The 24415-nt window shown below is 42.8% G+C and overlaps 1 protein-coding gene across 5 annotated transcripts in view; it reads left to right on the plus strand.

Annotated features, from left to right (window-relative positions):
• The window catches only part of SIPA1L1 (signal induced proliferation associated 1 like 1), a 138880-nt gene that overhangs the window by 67494 nt on the left and 46971 nt on the right, over positions 1-24415 (plus strand). For all 5 annotated transcript variants that reach the window (XM_081227829.1, XM_081227830.1, XM_081227833.1 and 2 more), the window contains exons 9-10: positions 6319-6588; positions 21112-21261. In XM_081227829.1, coding sequence (XP_081083955.1) covers positions 6319-6588; positions 21112-21261 — 420 coding nt within the window. The remainder of the gene's footprint in view (positions 1-6318; positions 6589-21111; positions 21262-24415) is intronic.

The raw sequence follows: 24415 nt of genomic DNA on the forward strand, positions 1-24415 counted from the left end.
CTTTTTATGGCTGAGAAATATTCCATTGTATATATGTGCCATATCTTCTTTTTTTTATTTTTTTTTATTTTTTGCTTTATAACAAATTTAATCAGTTATACATATACATATGTTCCCATATCCCCTCCCTTTTGCGTCTCCCTCCCACCCTCCCTATCCCACCCCTCCAGGCGGTCACAAAGCACCGAGCTGATCTCCCTGTGCTATGCGGCTGCTTCCCACTAGCTATCTATTTTACGTTTGGTAGTGTATATATGTCCATGCCACTCTCTCACTTTGTCACAGCTTACCCTTCCCCCTCCTCATATCCTCAAGTCCATGCTCTAGTAGGTCTGTGTCTTTATTCCCGTCCTGCCCCTAGGTTCTTCATAACCATTTTTTTTTTTTTAGATTCCATATATATGTGTTAGCATATGGTATTTGTTTTTCTCTTTCTGACTTACTTCATTCTTTATGACAGACTCTGGGTCCATCCACCTCACTACGAATAACTCAATTTCATTTCTTTTTATGGCTGAGAAATATTCCATTGTATATATGTGCCATATCTTCTTTATCCATTCATCTGTTGATGGACACTTAGGTTGTTTCCATGTCCTGGCTATCGTAAATAGAGCTGCAATGAACACTGTGGTACATGACTCTTTGAATTATGGTTTTCTCAGGGTATGTGCCCAGTAGTGGGATTTCTGGGTCGTATGGTAGTTCTATTTGTAGTTTTTTAAGGAACCTCCATACTGTTCTCCATAGTGGCTGTGTCAATTTACATTCCCACCAACAGTGCAAGAGGGTTCCCTTTTCTCCACACCCTCTCCAGCATTTATTCTTTCTAGATTTTTTGATGATGGCCATTCTGACTGGTGTGAGATGATATCTCATTGTAGTTTTGATTTGCATTTCTCTAATGATTAATGATGTTGAGCATTCTTTCAGGTGTTTGTTTGCAGTCTGTATATCTTCTTTGGAGAAATGTTTATTTAGGTCTTCTGCCCATTTTTGGATTGGGTTGTTTGTTTTTTTGATATTCAGCTGCATGAGCTGCTTGTAAGTGAAAAAGACAGTTTAACAACAACAAATGGGGCTTTAGTAACACCTGTTAAATCAAGCTCTTTTCCCTATTCGCAGGACATAAGCAGACCCTCTGTGAATTGTTTCCAGAGGCAACTGTTTTAAAGGGAGGAGAGGACCCAGAAAGTAAAGCAAAATTCCTGAGCCCCTGCTGTGTACTGGGCTTTAAAAAAAATCTTCATGGCAGCCTCATTTCCATTGAAACAATGAGGAGGATGAGGGTTAGAGAGGTTTAGTAGCTGCCCAGGGAGTGAATGAGGCCAACTAGGATGATAGCTTGATGGAAGCAATCTTGGCAGAAACAGGTTTGGGATTTGGCTGCAGAAGGCTCCCCCCAGGGAGTAAGATGTTGCACTGCAGGAGGGACCCCCACCCCCTCCATCGCCAATCAGAGTGTATGACCAGCTGTATGTCTTGGTGTCTGTGACCTCTGACTCTTGAGCAGTCATTCTCTAGGCAAAATTAGAAGTACCCAAATAGCAGATTCAGTTGTGATGCTCTGAATGGTATCGCATGGGAGTGGCAGGCCATCATTCTGTTCAGGGCCACCAGCCTATGGGTTTGTTTTTTTAGTTGAAGTATAGTTGATTTACATTGTTGTGTTAATTTCAGGTGTACAGCGCAGTGATCCAGTTATGTATTTACATATATGTTTATATATTCTTTTTCAGATTCTTTTCCCTTATAGGTTATTACCAAATATTGAATGTAGTTCCCTAAAGAAAGCAATCAAGGGCCATTCAAGAGGAAAGAGCTAAAAACATGTTACCTAAAAGGACCAGATTACCTTTTAAGTAAGAATGGGTTGCAAAGTTTTTTCTTCATTTTAAAAAACAATTATTTCAAAGTGCAAAAGCATCCTGCTTTAGAGCTAGAAGGGCTGTGAGAAATCATCTGGTTCAAGTCTCTCATTTTTTTTTAGATGAGGAACTTTGGTTCAAAGAGGTTAAGTTTTTTTTTTCCAAGCCAAAGTCACATGAATGATTAGGGACACAGCTGTCCCCAGACATCCAACTTTTCTGATTCAGGAGTCCAGGTGTTGTGATGTTCTGTTCAATATCCTGCTCGGCTGATTTTTCTATCTGTATTTCTTAGTGTCTTAGGAATAAAGGAGAGAGTAGTGTGTAATAAGAAATTAGAGGAAAAAGTTAGAATGAAAAGACTGAAAAAGAGAAAGAAGATGGAGTGACTTTTCAATTAAGTTATGGTTTCAGCTTGTCACCATGTGTCACTTTTAGCACCGAAATTGTAATTCCTTTTGACCATAGCTCTTTAAGAATTGTTGACATTTTGTCATAGTCCATGCCCGAATGAAATGCAATAGTTAGTATAAGATGAAGTTTGCGAACCTGGAGTAGAAATGTTCTTTACTTAGTGAATAAAATAAGACTAATCTACAAGTAGACTTATTCTGTGGGTTCAAATCCTGGCTCTGCCACTTCTTCTTGACTGTGTAGTCTTTGCAAATTAATCTCTCTAGGCCTCTATTTCCCCATCTGATAAATGGGGATAATGATACTCGTACTTCAGAGAGTTGGTGTAGGGCAGCCATTTTAGTGCTGGCCCATTGTGAGCTCTAGGTACCTGAGTTTTTATTGTTCAACACCAGATTTTACTTGGAGTAATACAATATAAATCCTTTTATGAACTTTCATGCATGTCATTAAAAGCCAGCTTTTATCTTTGTCCTTCAGTGTACTGCCCACTTCCCGATTCCATGCATCATTCTCATAGGAATAAGGAAGGGAGCAGAAGCTAGTGGTGTCCCGCCCGCCCCGTAGAAGGCTGTCAGAAGCGGCAGGATGGCAAAGGTTCAGCACTGTGGAATCTTTGCTTTTCATTCTCTGTAAATGAATCTTCTCTCCCTGCTTTGGCCTTATCGTACTCCATTCTATGATTATGGCATATGCAGAAGGTCTCTAATAATATGCTAAGGGTGGTGGGGATGAAACATAGACTAGAGAGGAGACAAAATCTTTGGCTAATGGGATCTTTTAACCAGTTTTAGTATTAAACATTATGCAGCTTAAAAGACTCTTTCAAAGAGTGCTTGAACTAGAAGAAAGTTTAGTAATTATCAATTACAAGTCTTTCATTTTACAAAGAAACTAAGGCCCCAAAGCTGATATTGTCTATTTGATATTACATTATTATTGTTTCTATTTTAATTATTTACTTATTCTCTACCCTGATGCAATATGGGCTTGAATCAGCCTATGGAGGTACAGAATTAAAATTCAACGAGGGAATCTCTGTGTATGTGTGGTAGGGAAATGGGGAATGGGGGGAGGTAAATGGAAAACGTGGCCAAGGGAGAAATTTTTGAAAAGTTAATGCCCTGGAATACATGATAAAGGTCTGTACGTGTTCTGTACATGTGGTTGGTTCCTAGCAGCCAGCAGAAAGGGACATGGGGCTTCCCTGGTGGCGCAGTGGTTGAGAGTCCACCTGCCGATGCAGGGGACACGGGTTCGTGCCCCGGTCTGGGAAGATCCCACGTGCCGCAGAGTGGCTGGGCCCGTGAGCCGTGGCTGCTGAGCCTGCGCTCCGCAACGGGGGAGGCCACAACAGTGAGAGGCCTGCGTTCCGCAAAAAAAAAAAAAAAAAGAAAGGGACATGGATGATATATCCACTGAGTTTACAAGTTCAACAGACCAGTGCTGAGGAGAAGCAAAGCTAGTGCTGATTTTGAGGTAGAAAGAAATTTTTCCATGCATTATTATAAATTTTTATTAATATATTTTATTAATATTCCCTTGGCAAGCATTCTTGCATTTTGCATTCTTGCATTCTTGCAACATTCTTGTATTTTCAGATCCAGAGCTGTAGATACTGCATGATCAGAAATGAAAGACTTCAGATATACTGCAGTAACACCTGTGTTAACAACCAAAAAAGTATGGTAATGGCATATTTTTGTCAGAAATATTGATTCAAAGCTAGAAATTATATCAAGGCCTAAGGTGATAATCCTTCATTTCAGAGAAAAGCATTTATTATATAAGAAGTCAATAACTGCTGAAACTAATGTCAAGTAGGCCATACAGTGTTTTGTGAACTGTAGATCGTAATTCTTAAGTAGATCATGAAATCAGTTTAGGAGGTTGTACCCAATGTATTTTTTTAATGAAATGGATTAACACAGAATACAGCAGAATGGAAGCTGACAGAGAAGGGTGTATGTGTGTGTGTATTTGTGGTTGTGCTGTATCACAATGTAAAATGTACTTGTCACCAGGATTGTGGTCCAAAACATTTGAAAGCCATTGTCATCAAACCATTAAAAGGGGCACAACAGTATCTTGGGCATAGGTCAGATTAAGATTGGCCTAGGCTTTTGAGGAGTCGGAGGGAGAGGTTAAGGAAACTCCAAGCAAAGGTGCCCATTGGAGACTTGGGCTAAGACTGAGGAGGGCAAGGACTCCAGCAAATGCACATACTCCAAAAGCAGCACTTTTCAAAACCTGTGGCTGTCATGGAGACGTAGGAGAGGACGCATGGTGGGGTGCATTTAAAATGTCATGAGTCATACCGTGAGATACATGGACAAGGTCATAGAGGGGGGCCCGTTCCATTGTGTTCATTCTCCCACCAACATAAGCACCTTCCCCAAATCAAGACCAGGCCTTCAGCTGGATGCCCTTTGGACCTACACTGTCCAGTACAGGAGCCATGAGTCACCTGTGGCTACAGAGCCATTGTAACGTGGCTGGCCCCAAGTGAGGCATGCTCTAAGTATAAAATACACTCCAAATTTACAAGAATGTAAAATGTCTCATAAATTTTTTAATACTGATTTATTGATTACATGTTGAAATGATAGCATTTTGGATATATTGAATTAAATAAAATGTGTTATTAATTTCACCTGTTTCGTTTTATTTATTTATTTATTTTTATTTTTTACTTTTTTATTTTTTATTTCTTTGCGGTACCTGGGCCTCTCACTGTTGTGGCCTCTCCCGTTGAGGAGCACAGGCTCCAGACGCACAGGCTCAGCGGCCATGGCTCACGGGCCTAGCTGCTCCGCGGCATGTGGGATCTTCCCGGACCGGGGCACGAACCCGCGTCCCGTGCATCAGCAGGCAGACTCTCAACCACTGCGCCACCAGGGAAGCCGCTCGTTTTATTTTTGTAGTATGGCTGCTAGACATTTAAAACTTACATATATGGCTCCTATTTGTGGCTTATATTGTATTTCTGTTGGGCAGCACTGAGCTGGACTCTCCTTATGCTATCTCTGAAGTACCTCGTAAAGGACTATTTCATAATTAATCTTTTCTTTCCAGACCTTCCCACCTGCTTCTCAATCTTTGAAATGTCTTTAAGAAAGAAAGTCATTTTTTCTCTTAGTGATGAAATTCAAATGCACAGTTTGAGTTAATGTTTTGGTGGGGGTAGGTTTTTTCAGTAATTTTTCTATCAAGTCAATAATGGGTCGAACCTTCCTTGGTTGTTTGGGTAAAGGTAATGGAAAGTGGGTTCCTCGTTTCCTAAGTTTTGGGGGATGGAATGATGGCACAAAAAGAGGGTAAAGTGATGGAAGACATGTGTGCCTACCGTTAATTTCACTCAGACTGCTGCCTGGGGACAGCTCTGCTATGGGAGATTTCTGGCTTTCAAGGGGGAAAAAAAGGCCTGATTTCAGATTATGCTTTGTTCCCTGGTGATTTGATAATTGCTGATTTCAATAACTGGCTTTTTTTTCCCTCCTCCTGAGCTAAATTTGGCTCTCAGTTTGGATTTCAAGAATTCTCCCCACTTAGTTTTGACTATCGGGATTCCAACGAATTCAAAACTATATACCCTTTTAGATCCTTAATCGTAAGGGAAGGATCTAAAGCTTCCCTTACGATTAAGGATATAAAGCTGACTCTTCCCTCCGAGACCCCATCTTAGGAGTCTGTTCCCACCATGCTGTCTGGGCACCTTCCCTCCCCAGGTCTCAGTGCTGACTCTGCCCCCTACTCCACCCCTATCCCCACCAGGGTGACCATAGGTCTCACTGAATTTTCAAGACTCCATATCTCAGACTCACCATTTAGGATTGATCAAAGGAAAATACTAGTATAATACTTCCTGGGATCCTGGTTTTTGAAAGGAAAATAATTATAGGCCTAATGATTGAAAGATGGTTTGAAACTGAGAATGAAGTGTTTGATCCATTTTAACTGTTAATGAGAATCAGTGTGGTTCCACCAACAAGAAAAAGCAATGTTGATTTTTCTTCTCTCTGTGCCCTCCCCCTAGGAGTTGCTCTGAGACCTACCGCATGCCAGTGATGGAGTACAAAATGAACGAAGGGGTTTCCTACGAATTCAAGTTTCCCTTTCGAAACAATAACAAATGGCAGAGGAACGCCAACAAGGGGCCTCATTCACCTCAAGTTCCGTCCCAGGTTCAGAGTCCCATGACCTCGAGGCTGAATGCCGGGAAAGGAGACGGGAAGATGCCTCCTCCAGAAAGAGCCGCCAACATTCCTCGAAGCATCTCCAGTGACGGGCGCCCACTGGAGAGGCGGTGAGTGTGCCTCCCAAGCTTTTCTCTGAATCTCTGCCCCAAATTTAAATAACACCAGGCCCATAAGCACTAGCTTTAGGACTTCCCATATTTTACTAGAAATCAAAAACTTAAAAGTGAGATGCATGCACTAGTGGTTTTCAAAGCATGGCAGCATTCCAAAGCCATCAGGATAAGTGAAGATGTATTCCAGCAAAGCATTCAGCTCCGTACAATGGTTATTTGGGCTTTACTCTTTCATTTTCATGTGATATCAACAGAAATCATCACTGCACGCTCAGTAGCCATATGAACTAGAACTTGGTGGACTCTTTGAGGTGACGTTGACCATATCATCATCTTTTTTTTTTTTTTTTTTGGTGGGGGGTACGTGGGCCTCGCACTGTTGTGGCCTCTCCCGTTGCGGAGCGCAGGCTCAGCGGCCATGGCTCACGGGCCCAGCCGCTCCGCGGCATGTGGGATCCTCCCAGACAGGGGCACGAACCCGCGTCCCCTGCATCGGCAGGCAGACTCTCAACCACTGCGCCACCAGGGAAGCCCTATCATCATCTTTGACAGTCTTTGTCTTTTGGAGATGAGTGATACAACCGTGGCAAGAGAATGCAGGTTTTTGGTTGAGTGTCTGTGTTTGTTTCACTTTGTTAATAAAGAATTGTGAGAAGGGAAATCCACTAGTATAACAGAAACATATTTTTCCACTGTTCTGAATGTAAAAGAAAATAGTGGATATGTTAAAACACTCAGTCCTGAGTAAAGTAAGCAAAAGGAGAGGGGTTGAGGGATCCCAGAAAGTAACAAAACGAGGTTTGCTGTTAAATTGAAAGTCACAGTGGATTCCCTCACAGGTGATAACTGATGAACTCTTCCTTAACCAGGATGCCCTAGCACTTTTGTCTCGAATTCACTGTAAAATGCAGCACTGTGAACTAAGAACCTCGGCCAAAAATTGAACTCGATAAAGTACTCTTAAAATGTGAATACAAATGGACTACATAATTTTAAATCATTGCACTATAAATTCAGTTACCCCAAATTACCTAGGCTAATGAAGGAGATGGTTTAACTCAAGAACCTGCTAGTGCCCTCTTAGAAGAAGCCAACTTCTTTCTGTCCATGCACTGTCCTTTCCCCATCACTGTGCTTGTCTTGATCACATCTCTGAGTGTTTTTGTGGCCCCCGCACTGCAGAAGGATCAGGAACCCTCAGAGCTGGTGGGGAGAAGTCTCCGTTCCAGGAGCTGCTGTGGGTAGAAGGAAGGTCTCTGGAGCAAAAATGTGAGCCTGACTCATCTGAGCCTCAGGAACCAGGTCCAGCAAGAACAGGGCGCCAAGGAAAACAGATCCCAGCTATGCTTCAAGAGTCATTGGTTCAAGTTGAGAGCAGAAAGTTGGTGATTTTAAAAACCACACAATGATGTCTTTTATCTTAAAAGACATAAAACATTGCCACTTAACTATTTCAGAAATACTAGAATACCATGTAGAAATAGTTTAATCACAACAGACAACCAAAAAAAAAACCTAGTTGTCTTTCTAAAAGTCCTCATGTAATACTGGGGATTTATTTACAGAGCCTTGCTGTTTATCTCAGTAAAGGATTCCTCTCCCAAAGTGGCTACATTCCCATCTGGGCTCCTCTTGCTTTCATTATTTTCGAGAAGGAAAAACATCCAAGTGGTCGCTGAATAAATTCTTTGTTCTGCACATTCCCAACTTGGCTCCCTCCGAGGTGTGTGTTAACTGGAATTCATGATTTGGCCCACATTTGAAAGGATGAACCTAGGAAACCATTGTTCAGAGAAGGACCTTTTGTTCCTCTCCATGCTATTTTCTTTCTCTCCAGGAGAGTCATCAGGCTTTTATGAGTGAAATTGGATTTGTGTTATTTTCTTTATACAATAGTCCCTATAATAAAATAGCAGAATATATTTTGATTCCACATTGAATTTAATTTCTGCAACAGAAACTAAAGCTTATTGCTGAACATACCTCTGAAAGTGAAAATATTTTTTGTAGCTAATTATCCTCTCAGGATGCAAGCAACTTTTAGTGCTAAAGAAGGCATCAACTCCATTTTTTCCAGTTGGAGATCTTTGAGTTCTGGAGGTTCTTTTTGTGGGTACTTGTGTCTGCCTTTCATCGTAACTCCACCCAGAGGAAAGGGAATCCACGTGCTCTCCCTGTAAGACTAATAATAGCCCTGTGGCTCTCCAAGCTATAAGATGAAAGTGACAGAAGTGAGGCTGCCAATGGTTTTTTAACCTCTACTCACTTCCCTCTAAGGCTTCTTAGTTTCAGATATCCTTGAGGACATTGGGCTAGGATTTAAGATCTTACGACGGAGGGCTTGTAAAATCTGAGCTTTACATTTTCAGGTTATTTGTCTCCTCTTCATTTTGAAAGGTGTGGTAATTAGGCGGCTCTTCTTTCATGACAATTTAAGAGTTCGCTGTCCTATCCCATCATTCTTAACTTTCAGTAAAGCAATATTTCTTAGTTAAGTTTCAACTTTGAGGCATAAATAGAAGGTACTATTTGAGAAACTTTGTATTGCTACTGTTTGCAGAATATTTGAATATAGAATAGACTCGTGACCTTCGTCGGGAATACTTCCAGATTCCTCAGATTCATACAGTGTACCTGGGAATATAATTTCCTCCATGAAACGTAGTAAAATATAACTAAAAAACTTAAGCATTCCCTTCATAGTCTTACTGAGAACAGACCACCTTACTGTGATGTGGAAGTGAGGCCCCTGGCTGGGCGCACCTCCTCCATCTGACTCTCCCCTTCATACCAGCCCTGCCCTGGGTGCCATTTGCATTTGTACCTGGGCCATCTAGAGAGTGTGATATGGACCGTTCAGATGAATCACAAATAGTCAAAACAAATGCCCAGGTCTGCCATTCCTTGAGTCTTGCCTTACCAATAGTGGCATGAGCCTGATACTGAGACTAAAGGATAGTCCCTCGGTATCCACGAAGATTGGTTCCAGAGCCCTCCATGGATACCAAAATCTGCACCTGCTCAAGTCCCGTAGTTGACCCTCACGTCCTTGGATTCAACCAATTGCTGTTCGTAAACATAGTAGTGTATGTATTGAAAAAATCCCCGTAGAAGTGAACCCACGCAGTTCAAACCCATGTTGTTCAAGGGTAAGCTGTATTGCCTTTACATGGTTCGTTTGTTCCATTTATTTTTCTCCTCCAGGTTAGGCAAGTTGTGTTTAACTGTAGAGAAACCAGCTGTATTTAAGCTTAAGTTAGCAGCCGCCTCAAGCCTACTCTGCACGTGCTACACAAATCCGCCTACTTCATTCACCATGGTTGGACCCAGCACGGTTCATTTTCGATGAAAACTGAATACACTGCTTGTAGAAACTTAATCTACTGCTTGTAGAAGCATAGATTTTCTTAAATTGTGTGCAAGATCCCAGAGTTAAAGGCCATTAGAAATATTTTTTTTTAAATACTTGTGGAACAGACTATCCTTTTTCCTTCAGTACCAAGGTCACGATTTTTGACATACTAAAAGGTATTGGTATTTGGAGTTTCTAACAAGAATTATTTCACTGAATTGTGCTCTCTGTACATTGTTAAGAGAAACTGATGCAGTAAGAACAGATGACGCATTTGCCATCTAAGTAGAAAAAAGTCTGATTTGATTGGGTTTAAGTACAGGAGCTTTATGCTCTCTAGGTGGCCTTTCAAGTACAGAATTTTATGGTATTTGTGGGAGTAGTTCTTGTTGACAGAATTAATATTTAACAAAAATAGGTAATACGATGCAGTCGCTCTTCTGGCCTCAAATTTATCTAGAATGTAAGGGTAGGACTGAAATAAAAATAGCTGGCTAGGGCTTCCCTTTCTGGCCTCAAATTTATCTAGAATGTAAGGGTAGGACTGAAATAAAAATAGCTGGCTAGGGCTTCCCTGGTGGGGCAGTGGTTAAGAATCTGCCTACCAATGCAGGGGACACGGGTTTGAGCCCTGGTCCAGGAAGATCCCACATGCCGTGGAGCAACTAAGCCCATGTGCCACAACTACTGAGCCTGCGCTCTAGAGCCCGCAAGCCACAACAACTGAACTACTGAGCCCGCGTACCAGAGCCCATGCTCTGCAACAAAAAAAGCCACTGCAATGAGAAGCCCGCACGTCGCAACAAAGAATAGCCCCCACTCGCCACAACTAGAGAAAGCCTGTGCACAGCAACGAAGACCCAACACATACATACATACATACATACATAAACAGCTGGCTATAGTACATTGAACTTAACACATTACTGTGTTTAAACATAATGTGGGATCGGTAATAAAACCCTGATCTGGGTTAACATGTTCAGAAAAGCTTAACTATTTCAGAGGCTTTGCATAAACAACAGGCACGTTGGCACACAAAGGAATTTTCCCTTCTCTTTTTTGTAGATGAAGTATTTCCAGGCTTTATATAAATACTTAATGTCGGATCTTACTGAACCATTGATACTTTTGCATTTTACCTGGATACCATACTATTCCCCTTTCCCTGCTGTATTTGGCACTCAGCAGCTGGATGGAGTGTTGGTTCCTTTACGGAGTTACAGCTGGCTACACTTGAGCCTCCCTAACGCCGCCCTCCTCTGCAGACACAGCTGCACCATACAGAGCATGAAGATTGTGCTGGAGGATACTGTTGAAACAAATGAAAAGAGTTCTCTTTTGCGGGGGGCTGCCATGCCGTGTTGCATGCAGGATCTTTTAACCACTGAACTTCCAGGAAGTCCCTCAATCTTTATTTTCAAGGAAATGTTTTCTAGGTTTATTTCGAACAGGTTCTGTGTTAATAATCCTCACGGTGTCATTTTCTGTTTTCAGACAAAGCCAGCACGTATTTATTCTTTACTCTTCCTTTGTTTGGAATATTAGCCATGGCTAGAAGTTGCATGACTTGTTCTTTCAGATACTGCCCTCCTGGATCATAGTTGTTTGAGTTGACGTGAGGACCTTGACTCTTGGAATTCTTGAGTTTCATTGAGGTTGCTCAGGCTGCATCCCCATTGACTGCTGTATTTCCAGAGCCACTGGATGTTGTGGACTTCGGCATATCCGATACCATTTGCCATTCCCTCCTCTTTCAAACTCCTCTTCCTTATCTTCCAAAACTTTCCTCCTGATTTTTTTTTTTTGTCAGTTCTTTGCATTTGTCTCATCCCCCCCAAATGCTGTGTCCCCCATGACTCCTTCCTCATTTTTCTTTTATTCCCCTACTGTGCAATATCTCTGAATAGTTTATTTGTTTTAGTAACCTCAGCCATCATCTGTATGTGGGCAGTTCCCGGATAGTACACATTTGGTCTTGACCTCTTCTTTACTTTTCATATTCATATGCACGTCTCCCTACTGCATATCTGCACTTGAATGTCACACCAGTGTCCCAGACTCACCAGTCCAAACTGACTTCAGCCATACTCCTGCCCGCCCTCCACCTCTTCCTTCTCACGTGTTGCCCATCTTGGTGAAGGGCTTTGCATTCTGCCCAAGTAGCCAGAGCAGAACTAGAATTCATAATTACCTTCCTGCACCCTCATCCCCATCTCCACACCCATTTAGTTATCAAGTTCTACCCTTCGGTTGAGCCCCTCATGGAAGCATCCTCCTGGTCATTGCCTTAGGGGCTCTTGTTTCACACTAAGATTTTTCTGGCCAGAACAGCCTCCCACTTTCTCCCTGTCCACGCTGCATACTGCACGGGACGGCCTAATACAAAGGGAATTGCTCCTCAGGCCCTGCCTTTCATCTTAGCCTTCCGCACAAGTCCACCTCCCGCTGTGGATTTACTGACTTGGCTTTGTCTTTCCCAGGCTCTAGGCTTGTAAGTGACTCTCTGCTGCCAGGTTTTCTCTTGATAACCTTTATACCTGCAGCTCCACTTGATCTGTCTTCTACTCCATCCTTCAGCAGCTTAACAACTGCTGGTATTTTAACACCAAGCCCAAGCCTCACCTTCTCTGAGACGTCTCCTCCCATCTCTGCCTTCATTGCCCATCCTGGGAATTTTCATATTGCTGCCTGTCTGCTTCCTTCACAGAATTTATTATACTTCATTTTAATCTTATTGGTCCATTCTTCCAATTTAAGGTAGCCTGTCTTATTCATCATCGTATCCCAAGGACCAACCACTGATTGTGGCATTTTAATAGGCTTGCAGTGAATTTTTTTTAAACTTCATTAGTTAAACCAGTAAGCAAAAAAACTTAAAGAAGTAGGAACAGAAGTAAATCAATTTGGGAGAAAATAAATCAGTTGGGGTTTTTTTTCTTTTTTTTTTAACTTTTTTTTTTCTGTTGTAAAATATACATAACATAAAACTTACCATTTGGACCACAGTTCTGTGGCATTATGTATGTTTCCATCCTTGTGCAACCACCACCCACATCCATCTCCAGAACTGAAACTCTGTGTCCATTAAACAATAACTCCCCCTCTCCCCAGCTCCTGGCTGTTACCATTCTACTTTCTGTCTCTGTGAATTTGACTACTCTTGGTACCTCACATAAGTAGAAACTTTATGTAAGTGGGATCATACAATATTTGTCCTTTTGTGACTAGTTTATTTCACGTCAGTGTAATGTATTCAAGGTTCATTCATGTTGTAGCATATGTCCAGTTTTCCTTCTTGCTTATTAGCTCAAGCTGCTATAACAAAATACCGTAGATTCAGTGACTTAAACAATGGACGTTTACTTCTTACAGTTCTGGAGTCTGGGAATTCCAATATGAAGGTTCCAGAACGTGTGGTTCTTGGTGAGGACCCTCTTCCTGACTTGTAGAAAGGGCCTTCTTGCTGTGTCCTCACAGGGCAGAGAGCTCTGGTTTCTTCCTCCTCTTACAAGGGTGCTAATCCCATCATGGGGGCTCCACCCTTATGACCTTATCTTAACCTAATTACTTCCCAAAGGCCTCACCTCCTAATGTCATTACATTGGGGGTTAGGACTTCAAGATATGAATTTGGGGGTGGGGGGAGTCATTAAGTCCATAACCTTTCCCTTTTTTTAAGACTGAATAGTATTCCATTGTATGTATGTACCACATTTTGTTATCCATTCATCCATCAATGGACAGTCAGGTAAATGAGTTTATTTTTATAAAATTAAATGACACAGGGCTTCCCTGGTGGCTCAGTGGTTGAGAATCTGCCTGCTAATGCAGGGGACACGGGTTCGAGCCCTGGTCTGGGAGGATCCCACATGCCGCGGAGTAACTAGGCCCATGAGCCACAACTACTGAGTCTGCGCGTCTGGAGCCTGTGCTCCGCAGCAAGAGAGGCCGCGATAGTGAGAGGCCTGTGCACCATGATGAAGAGTGGCCCCCGCTTGCCACAACTAGAGAAAGCCCTCACACAGAAACGAAGACGCAACACGGCAAAAATAAATTAATTAATTAATAATTTTTTAAAAAGACATAAAAGTGAAACACGCTATAATCCGATAAAGCTATAGAATTGAAGCTTAGATTTAAGTAGAATTCTTTGCTTTTTGTTGACTAAGCTTAGAATACTCCTATTTTAAAAGTATATTGTGGGTAAAGCTGTCTAAAATTCAAAGTGAAAAGTGAGTTATTCTTGATTGAATTTCCTCTAATTGGTTTCAATTAGGTTGGAACTGAATTATGACATTTTATTTGTCAGCCAAGTTAAGGTAGAAAAGCAGAGGGCTGTACCTGACTTAAACTCACCGAGCTCTTCAGCCTCCTTTTCCCCAGCTCTTCAAAGGAGTGAGTGTACTCTGGCATCTACATTGGGGTCAGAGTTTAGATAATTTGCAAGTTCACACTTTTAGATTAGAGAACAAAGGCGTTTCCTTTTTAAGCATTCAGGAAATGGGCACAGTGGCCTGAGCCTGGCACACCTCCCAGTTCCCTTTCTTTTATAGAAAGAAAAGGAGTGAGCCAGGGAATGAGACCAGGGTGCTCCCATGTGGTCCTCAGCTTAGGCTCTTGAACTGCTTCATCGTTCTTTGGGCCTTGAAAGTAGCTGCTTTGCACTCAACCCAGGGAAATATTCCAGGGGCCTCCTCCTTGCAGAGCCACCAGTGTTTTACTGTAACCCACCCAGAAACTCCCAGATGTGCCAGGAGTGCAGGCTCTGCTGTCCAGGGGCCTTGACGACTTGCATCCTGGCCCCACCCCTTGGGAGTGATGTGGTGGTGGGAAGTTCCTGATCCCCTCTACACTTCAGCATCGCCAGGAATCAAACGGGCCACTAGCCCCACCTCTCAGAGTCAGCATGATGATTAACTAAGGTAATATAGTTACTCTGTGTTCAACCCGAGCTCTTAGGACAGGCCTGGCACACAGTGAGGCTTAGAAAATGGTAGTCCCTGTTTGTCTTTGGTGTCATTTTGTAGATGCTCTTCTACACACAGCTACATGGAAGTCAAAGAGAGCTAGTTGCAATTGGGTACTTAGGGATATGGGTAGAGCTGGGTAGAGCTGGCCAGACTGGACTGATGAGTCAGTTTGCAGCCTAGTGCAGGTCACGCATGTGGTGAGTCAGTGTGTTTCCCAGGAGCAAGTTGTGCTGTCTTCACCACCAGCGTCCTGGTTACCCTCGGTGAGACGGAGAGGCCAAGTTCAGGAGGGCTGCTGTGCTGGGAACAGTCATGGTGAGCAGGTGTAGGAAATTCTGCAAAAAACATCCATTGAATTAGAATAGACTGAGAGGGGCTTCCCTGGTGGCGCAGTGGTTGAGAGTCCGCTTGCCGAGGCAGGGGACACGGGTTCATGCCCCGGTCCGGGAGGATCCCACATGCCACGGAGCGGCTGGGCCCGTGAGCCATGGCCGCTGAGCCTGCAAGTCCGGAGCCTGTGCTGCGCAACAGGAGAGGCCACAGCAGTGAGAGACCCGCGTACCGGAAAAAAAAAAAAAAAAAAAAAAAGAATAGACTGAGAGGTGATCTTGTAGAAAGTGGTCGTGTTATGGAAAGAGAATGAGGTGGCAGCTGGGCACATCGTTCTGCGTGTCAGTAAGGAACTGTTCTCCTACGTACATCCAGCAGCAGGGTCTTGCCCTCTTAGCCCTTTTTTTAAGAGAGTGCTGCATTAGGACCACCCAGGGAGGCCTGGCCTGGTCTCACCTTATGGGAAGGATCTAAAGGCCCACAGTGGCCCTGGGGCTTCCTCCAAAAGCACCCCCTTGTCCACCCCCAGACACCTGACACGGGGAAGGCCTTCCCAGAAGCCAGATCTACTATGGGTCCTGCCGTAGCCCTCCCCTCATGGAGAAGGCAACAGGAGTCTTAGGCCCTTTGCCTGATGAGGGCACATCAGCCATATGGACACGTTTATCGTTAGGAATTTAAATAATTCTCAGAGGTAAAAAGGGATATCCCGCTGCCTTATATTTGAAACCACTGATATTTTTCTTTAAGATTTGTTGATTGCACAACACATGTGTAAACGTGTGAGAATGAGTGATAATGAGACAGATGAGCTACCTAGACCCACCCCCACAGTCAGCAGTGTGAAGTCTCCCCATAAGCCTCTTGTTCAGAGCCCGGGACAGTGACTGGTCTGACCAAGGTCTACTTCCACCCATGGAACTCCCTCAGTATGGTGACAGAGTGGCAGTCCGGGATCCACCTATCTTTGAAGTGCTTGCTGGGAAAAGTAGGTTTAGTCTCCTTTTTACCTGCAGGAACGATTGTTGTGAAATAATGAGATTGGCAGAGTGTCCTTGGGGGTGGTTACCAGAGTTGAACTGATCTCTTCACCCGAGTGTGTATGTGTGTCTCTGGCCACTGGGCTCTCAGCTGATGACTTGTACCACCAGAGGGCTTACTGGACACTGCTTCAGGCCACACGAAGATGGCCCTGGACCATTTGCTCTGGACCCACCTCTTTAGGGTCTGCAGGCTCCTTTTAAGGAGCAAGCACCAGTACACAAGGAGGATGACAGGGGAGGTGTGTGACTCCTATACTGCGACCCTGCTAGCAAGTTCACTGCTGTCTCCCCACCAGTCCCCACTCCTGGGGAGAATCGGAATCCAGACTGATTAAATAGCCTAGAGTCTCCCAATCTCTGGCTTTTTGTTTGACTCTTCTAGTTTCCCATTATATTTAGAAAATGACAAATGACGATGGCAGCTAAATGGCACATACGCCAGGCTCTGTTCAGAGTCCCTTATGTGAGTTTTCTCAGTTAATCCACCCAACAGCCCAGTAAGTTGGTGGCTCTTTCCCCCTTTTACAGATAAGGATGCCCGGGGATTGAGAGATGAAATCATTTGTGCAGAGTCCTGGCTGGTTAGTGGAGCCCCTGCGGAGCCCCTACCTTAGCCACCACGCTGCAGGGATGAAGCCTACCACCATATATAGATGGTGCTCAAGAAATACTTGCCAGATGAACGCATGCGTGTTTGTATGCTAAGGGGGCCCAGCTACGTGTGCTGCAATCAGGGCCAGCTTCAGGTGTGTAGCCTGTGTAGCTGCACAGGGCCACACGCTTAGCAGGGTTCAGTGTTCTGCTTGAAATTTGTAATATGTTTGAGCAAGGAGACCCAGAGTTTCATGTTGCACTGAGTCCCACAAATGATGTAGCTGGTCCTGGCTGCAGTCCATTTTTATGTTCTGTTCTGTAGAGTCACCCTTAGATATAAAATTGACTCTTCTCAAGAGGCACCCATGATGTGTGCCAGGCTGTGAAGCTCCAACAGCTTGCCAGCAGCTGGGAGATGATGATCCGTTATCTCGGTGTGATGAGTTGCTGTATTTCCCTAACTATGCAAGAGTTATTCTTTGTTGTAAATTGATCTTGTCACGGGAGGTTCATCAAAGCAGGACTTCCATGGTCCAGTCAGAATAGCTGATAGGGACTGTATGGTCAGAAAGCCAGGAATGGCTCTGGTTCACAAAGTTAGGAAGAGATGAAACAACAGGGGGGTGGGGTGATTGAATTTGAATACAACTTGTTCAAACTCTAGTCTGGATACAGCACCCAAATGACATTACCTTGAGTAATTTTAGAGAATTTTTTTAAAACAATTCTGGAAGAATCCTGGTTGATAGGCATTGCTCAAAACAGACTCTGATTGGATCCTGTTCCCTGGGTGAATAGTGTTTTAATTGCTAAGTTGTGGTGAAATGCTGTGCTTAATTATGGACTCGGATATCTCATTCGTCAGTCATTGCTGCTATTGGAAATCCTCTCGGTTGTTCTTGTCGTCCTTCCGCTGTCTGCCCTTGAGTTTACAGAGGGCCTTGTCACTCTGGAATAAAAATCAGGAAACAGAGGCATAATTAAACCCATACATAAATACTCAGGAAAGAAAAATTCAGCATCAATTACTCAGATACTGAGAGTTCCTTATCCATAAATTGATGTCACAGTCTCAAGAGATCAATTTAATAAGAGTCTATCAATGTTAACATCGTATGTGTAGTTCTGTGAGTTGAGTCATGGGAAGGGTATGGTGGGGGGCAGGGGTTATTTTATTAGAAATCTGTGGGTTTTTTGGCGCTTCTCTTCTCTCTTTTCTCCTGACGTGAGGAGGCTTCTGGAAAAATGAAGAACTGTTATTGATCTTGGACCATCTCTTCCTAATCCATCCCATTCAACTCCTTGTTTTCATTGCAGTGAAATGTGCTGCATATAAATGGAAAGACGTTGAGTGCAGTCCTGCAGACTATGGGAGTATTGTCTGTCGAGCTGATGATCATGGCTTTTTCAATTACTGCATTCTTTGTACAGTCCAAAAGCCTTGGTTTTTTATTTCTGCAGAGGGAAATCAGAGCCCTAGAGAACATTTAAGATCGGTTACTTTAAAAACATTTAGTTATTTCTCAGCTAAATTGATGAAAATGGAAGGAAGAGAATCTACTGAAATTAAGGCTAAAAGATTTTTAGACATTTCCTTTCTGACAGTGACCATAGCATTCTTGAAGAAGATTATTTCTTATATTCCACAGAATCGAAAGATCTCACAGCGAGTGAAAGATGTATTCATCTTAGTCCTATAAACCTATTCGGGCATTAACATCCAGATGCCCGGGCTCATTAAGGCTGAGAGAAAGTAGAAAGATCTGGGTTTATCTCAAAAGAGAAGAAAAGACTTGTGATCCGTTAAGGTAGAGTAGGGGGGAGGTCAGAGATTCAAGAGGTTAGCATGCTGGCTTCCCATGTGAGCCAATGCGGGGATTATTCTTTTTCAAAGTGGCAAGACAGCAACCAGCCCAACTTCCAGAAATGATCAGCCGCAGCCTCTGGCAGAAGTAGACAGCCAGTGCCAGGCAGGTGGGTACCTTCCACTCCCTGACCTAGGTCTGTTCTCAAATAATATTTGTGAGATGGTATCAAATTCAGAGTATTTGGAAAGAATAGTAAGTCGTCAGAATAAGGGCTAATTCTGAAATTTTTTTGCCTACCATACATACATCTAGAGTCATAAAAACATTTGGGTGGCATTTCCATCAGTTGCTGTATGTGTGTTCTGTGTGTGTGGACAGCCTGAAAACAAAGCCACTATTGAGTTATATAAATTCAGAAAAGGCATTGGAATGAATACTGGCCTTCTGGAAATGCTATTTTTTCACTTTGGGATAACTCCAGCAACCAAATAGAATTTTCTGATACATTTGCCAAATAAAAGAGCTGAGGCTGAGAACTAGCATGAGATATTTTAGCTTAATGTACGTTTTGGGGAGCAGGGTAAGAAAAGCAAGCTCTAAATATAAATACAAAAGTTACATCTTGACTTTGGCTATGGAATCCTGTTGTCACTTCTTCGTAGACGCAAAAACATTTTAACATTCACCATGAATATAATTCGCTGGCTATTACTTGTTTACCCCAAAGAGAGCTAAAAAGTCATCAGGCCCCTAGACATGGCATTGGCCCCAACCCCGTTCGCATTTCTGCTGCCGTCTGCTTTCTTTCCATCTTTCTGTAACACCTCCTCCTCTTCGCAGTAAGAAAATCAAAGCGGCTGCAAAATGAACTGTTTTTTGAACTTTCACTGTATTAGGTGCATCTAAAAGCCAAACTCTTAAAGCAGAAAGCAGTGATTCATGCCATTCCTTAATCCTTACCTCGTTTTCTTTGTAACCTACTCCTCCCATTCTTCCCGCACTCCAGTCCCCTTCCAAGTACTTCAGAATAAGCAGTGAGAAGTTTGGGAGATGTTTTAATAGAAAAGAAGGGATAACAGCATCACAGCTGATAACAGGTTTGTCGCTGAGGAAAGAACTGGGGCTCTCAAGTCAGATCTGCCACGTGGGTGTAGACGGATTTGGGGGGCGGTCATATTTTTCGGTGCCTGTCCTTATTCTTTTCTGATAGAAAAGCTTCCCGGTGTGATTTTATTATGCCTTCTGTCAATTTCTGTACCTGAAGCCCCATCCTGCCCTGCTTCAGAAGGTACGTAGGTTCGCTGTAAAAAACTGCCATGTTTCAGTGAATCAGGTTCAGTCCCAAGGCTTCAAAACTTTGGCTTCAGTGTAAGACTTGATGTGCAAAATCATCTGACCCTGCAGACCCCTTGCAAACTGTCTTATTAAGCACAGAAAACCCAGCCTTCTGTAGGGGGCAGAGGACAGTGGACTCAGAATCAAGAAGCCTGGCTTATTGAAAAAGTGACTTTGATTCCCCTCCCTCAGCTATAAACTGGAAATGACCTGCCCCGCTATAAGAGCCAGTGATCTGTGCCAGCATTCACTTTGGAAATAAAATATCATTGTTATCAAGATTTAGCTGATGTCTTGTCACAGTCTTCAGGCTCACTTGTTAATATCCCAGCAGTTGCCCCAATGCCTGTTTGAGTGGAGAAGGTAGAGGGCAGAAAATCACGTCGCTCCTAACTCCAAAGCTCTGGTTTCTGTGTTGAGCCAGTCCACAGGGTGAGGGATCCCTAATTTTACAAAGAGATGTACTGTGGGCTACGTGGAGCACATCTCTGCTGTGTTATTATATAAACTCAGTCATTTCAGTGAAATTCAACAACTGCAGTTCTAGGCATGTTTCCATGGAAGTTTTTATATGGTGATGCTACTATCAACCAAATGTATACACACTAAATAGCAATGTCTGAATATTCTTTCCAGACTTTGAGTAATAAAATTGAAAAACAAAGAAGCATACAAAGAATGTACTGGTTTCACTGTGGTCATATACTCCGAGAGAGCCAGTGGGGAAATCGGAATTAATTGCCATGTTAATGTCACTGGGGCTCATTTATACTTTGCCCTGCCATACTACGAAATTGCATAAGCAATTCAGCCCTTGAATTCTGGCAGCTTTTGGAAACATACATGTTTTCTTTTTTTCCCCTATTATTTTTTCACGCCCCCACCCCCTTCAAGGCTGTTTTCCAGCTGTCCCCTTAGGGAGTAGTCTTATGGGGAAGTTTCTTTTGTGGGCTTCCAGCTGGCTTTATTTTTATTATCTCCACGAGTGGCTGCGTTTGTCGCATTTATGTGTTATCCATCATGTATTGCCTTGGGATTTTCCCTTTGAATTGTTGACTTCACGTTTTTGGTTTGCACACACAGGCTGTCTCCTGGTTCAGACATCTATGTGACGGTCTCATCCATGGCTTTAGCAAGATCCCAGCCATGTCGCAACTCCCCGAGCAATCTGTCTTCATCCAGCGAGACTGGCTCTGGCGGGGGCACTTATAGGCAAAAGTCCATGCCCGAAGGGTAGGTATGCTGGAGTTGGCATCGCTATCTCTCATACATAATTCAGACGTGTAAAAGAACTTCCATTCAGCCAGACTGGATCGGTTCACAAAAGAGCAAAAGGGAAAATATGGTTAATACTCCAGATTAAAAAATGTTTTCATGGCTGGTTCAAGCCACTTCTTAGGAAGTTTATCATTCTTTAGTCTCTAAGGACTCAATGGCAAAGAAATCAAATTACATCAGTTCCTCCATTCTATGTATTGTCTAGTTTCATAGTACAGATTTTGCCACTTCTTAAACTTTCCTCCAAAGCGAACTCAGTAGTATACTGCTTGCACTGGGTGGAGTTTGTATTGATGTTAAAGTAGGGGAAATGTTCATCATATCCAAAGCTAAAAGTGATTTTTCTCACACTTTAGAAATCTGTGATTTCAGCCTGTGGGTTGTTTGGGAGTTTTTCTCCCCATCTTTTTTGAAAACACTGAACACCCAAAAGTAACTGTTTGCTTCTGACCAGACTCACAAAGTAAAAAGCTAAGTGTACATGATTGAAGAGGCTACTAAAAGGTAAAAAAATCGGAATGTCTGAAGCTGGGAAGTAATTAGCAGCAAAACATCACATGACACACATAAGCTGGCTTATCATCACCAGCTTCCTGCTGGGATACCTCTGGCGAACTTGATAAAGAACTTGAAACCACTGGAAAATCAAAAATGGGGTGTTTAAAAAAAGGATGTTTCTGTGCCAAGTTTTCCCCGAATTACTTCTAACAAATGAACATGATTTACTTTCTTAAGATTTTACCATATTACAAAATAATTATGCTTATGAGAATACTTCATAATGGATATTTTTTATCCTATAGTATTGTGTTGGTTTTTACAGCTAAGTATAATTTTAATTCATGTTTTTGCTAAATGTCTATGTTAGCAGAAAGTAAATAACAAAAACCACCATAAAATATACTTCCCTTCCCACCCTACCACCAAGGATTCCCTTGGTAGTGTATCTAAAATGCACATTTCTTATTTTAATTACTTCAGTGACAATTAGTAAAAAAAATTCTAGCTCTTATTTATGAGCCCCTGCAAGAAGTATTATTATTATCCCACACCACAAGCCCAACTAATTATTTTTTTTGAAACATCTTTATTGGAGTATAATTGCTTTACAATGGTGTGTTCGTTTCTGCTTTATAACAAAGTGAATCAGCTATACATATACACATGTCCCCATATCTCTTCCCTCTTGCTATTTCTTGTTTTAATTAGTAGATTTTAGTAGACTTCAAAAGTAAGAATTCACTGCAAATTCAGTGTTAATACAGCAATAAGATATAAATGAGCCAACAACCACAACAGCATCATTGTTTGCTTCTTCTGTCCATTTTGGTATATGCTCTCAAGGCATGCCAAGATGTAATTTGAAACATTAATTTTTAGTGAATATTAATGTTAGAAACATGGTTCCCAGTGTTCGTGCTACATACACTATTTTTTTTTAATGCAGTGGTAATTATTTGACTTGATATTTAATACTAAACCTGCCATAGGTGGTATTGAGGGTTTTCCCCATTGCTTTTGAGGTTACCTGGTAATTATTTACTATACTGTATAACGTCAGTTTTACCTGGGGTGAAACTTTACAAGAAGATACTGATACAGTGTTTTCCTTTAGATCCCAAGCAATTGTTGTCTGTATCAGTGATGCAAGAGACATTGGCGTTCACTGTCTGATTCACATGCCTTACTCGTGGGCCAGGTTTGATCCTAAAGTTCACACTTACCAAGGGAACAATCGTTACATCTACTCGTTAACTTAGCCCAGTAAAAATGAATAGGTACAGGGTGACAGTGAAGCAGGAGTGTATGGAGTCTGCTGCAAACTCATTAATGTTAAACTTGGAAAAGCTCCAAAGTGTGAGGTAATAACAACAGGTCCGTACACACTGATCGTCCATAAATGTAATCCGCCCCTTTGTTGCCCTCCCTGTGCTTCAGCGGGCTCAGTGTCTGCTTGTACGTGGCGTGTGCTGCCTGCTCCCTGGTGTAAGGATGTTGAGACCATCCAAATCAGTTGACAGGCACAGTTTCACAGGCTGGTTAGTAAAACCTGCTCTACTTGAGTGAAGGTGGAAAAGGCACCTGCACCAGTTTAGCACGGGAACGAGAGAGAAGTTAAAAGGCAACACTGATGAAAAGTCATAGGGTCTGTTCTACCATCCTTGAGATGCGTTTTGGGGCCACATACTCTGAGGAATGTTGACAAGGCAGGGCACGTTCAGAGGGAAGGATGGACCGGGCAGATGCGGAGTTGGAGGTCGTGGTGTAAGAATCGTAACTGCGGATGTACAGCCCGCAGGTGGGCATTGTGGAGTCAAGGAGGCTGTGATGGCTTTCTCCTAGCACTCTTAGACGAGGGATTAAACTTGTCTCTGAGGGCAACTGAGGTCAGTAAGTGAAAGTTATAGAGAAGGAGTTTCAGGCCCATTATGAGGAAGGCATTTCGAAGCTGTCAGCCTGCCCTGGAGAGCAGTGGACTGTCTCACGAGGTAGAAGTTCTTGGTCACTGAACGCGTTTCATGTATCAGCCAAATGATTACTTAAAAACTTCACTGGGGCTTCCCTGGTGGTGCAGTGGTTGAGAGTCCGCCTGCCGATGCAGGGGATGCGGGTTCGTGCTCCGGTCTGGGAAGATCCCACATACTGCAGAGCGGCTGGGCCTGTGAGCCATGGCCGCTGAGACTGCGCGTCCGGAGCCTGTGCTCCGCAATGGTAGAGGCCACAGCAGTGAGAGGCCCATGTACCGCAAAAAAAAAAAAAAAAAAAAAATCCTTCAAGTCTGAACCGTGACTCCTAAAGTATTAAGTGCTCCTCCAAACAAAGGGACAATGAAGCTCTTCAAAAAGAGGCACGGTGTCAAATTAGAACAGGTTTTGTCTGAGCTCCTCAAGGATGGGACCTTCATAGCCCTGACGCCCTGGCATGTAGTAAACTAGGAGTGTGTGTGAGAACTGAAATTAAAAATTCATTGGATGAAAATGTTTTTCAAGGCAAAGTTGAAAGACAGCCTTACTTTATCATTTCTTTAAAAGCAGACAGCCAAAACAGCATTTGACTTTAAATTCAGAAGTTTAAAAAGTTGTCTTTGGTTTCCACTGCTATCAAAAAG

This window comes from Mesoplodon bidens (genome assembly GCF_964165515.1).
Source record: "Mesoplodon bidens genome assembly, chromosome: 3".
NCBI lineage: Eukaryota > Metazoa > Chordata > Mammalia > Artiodactyla > Ziphiidae > Mesoplodon > Mesoplodon bidens.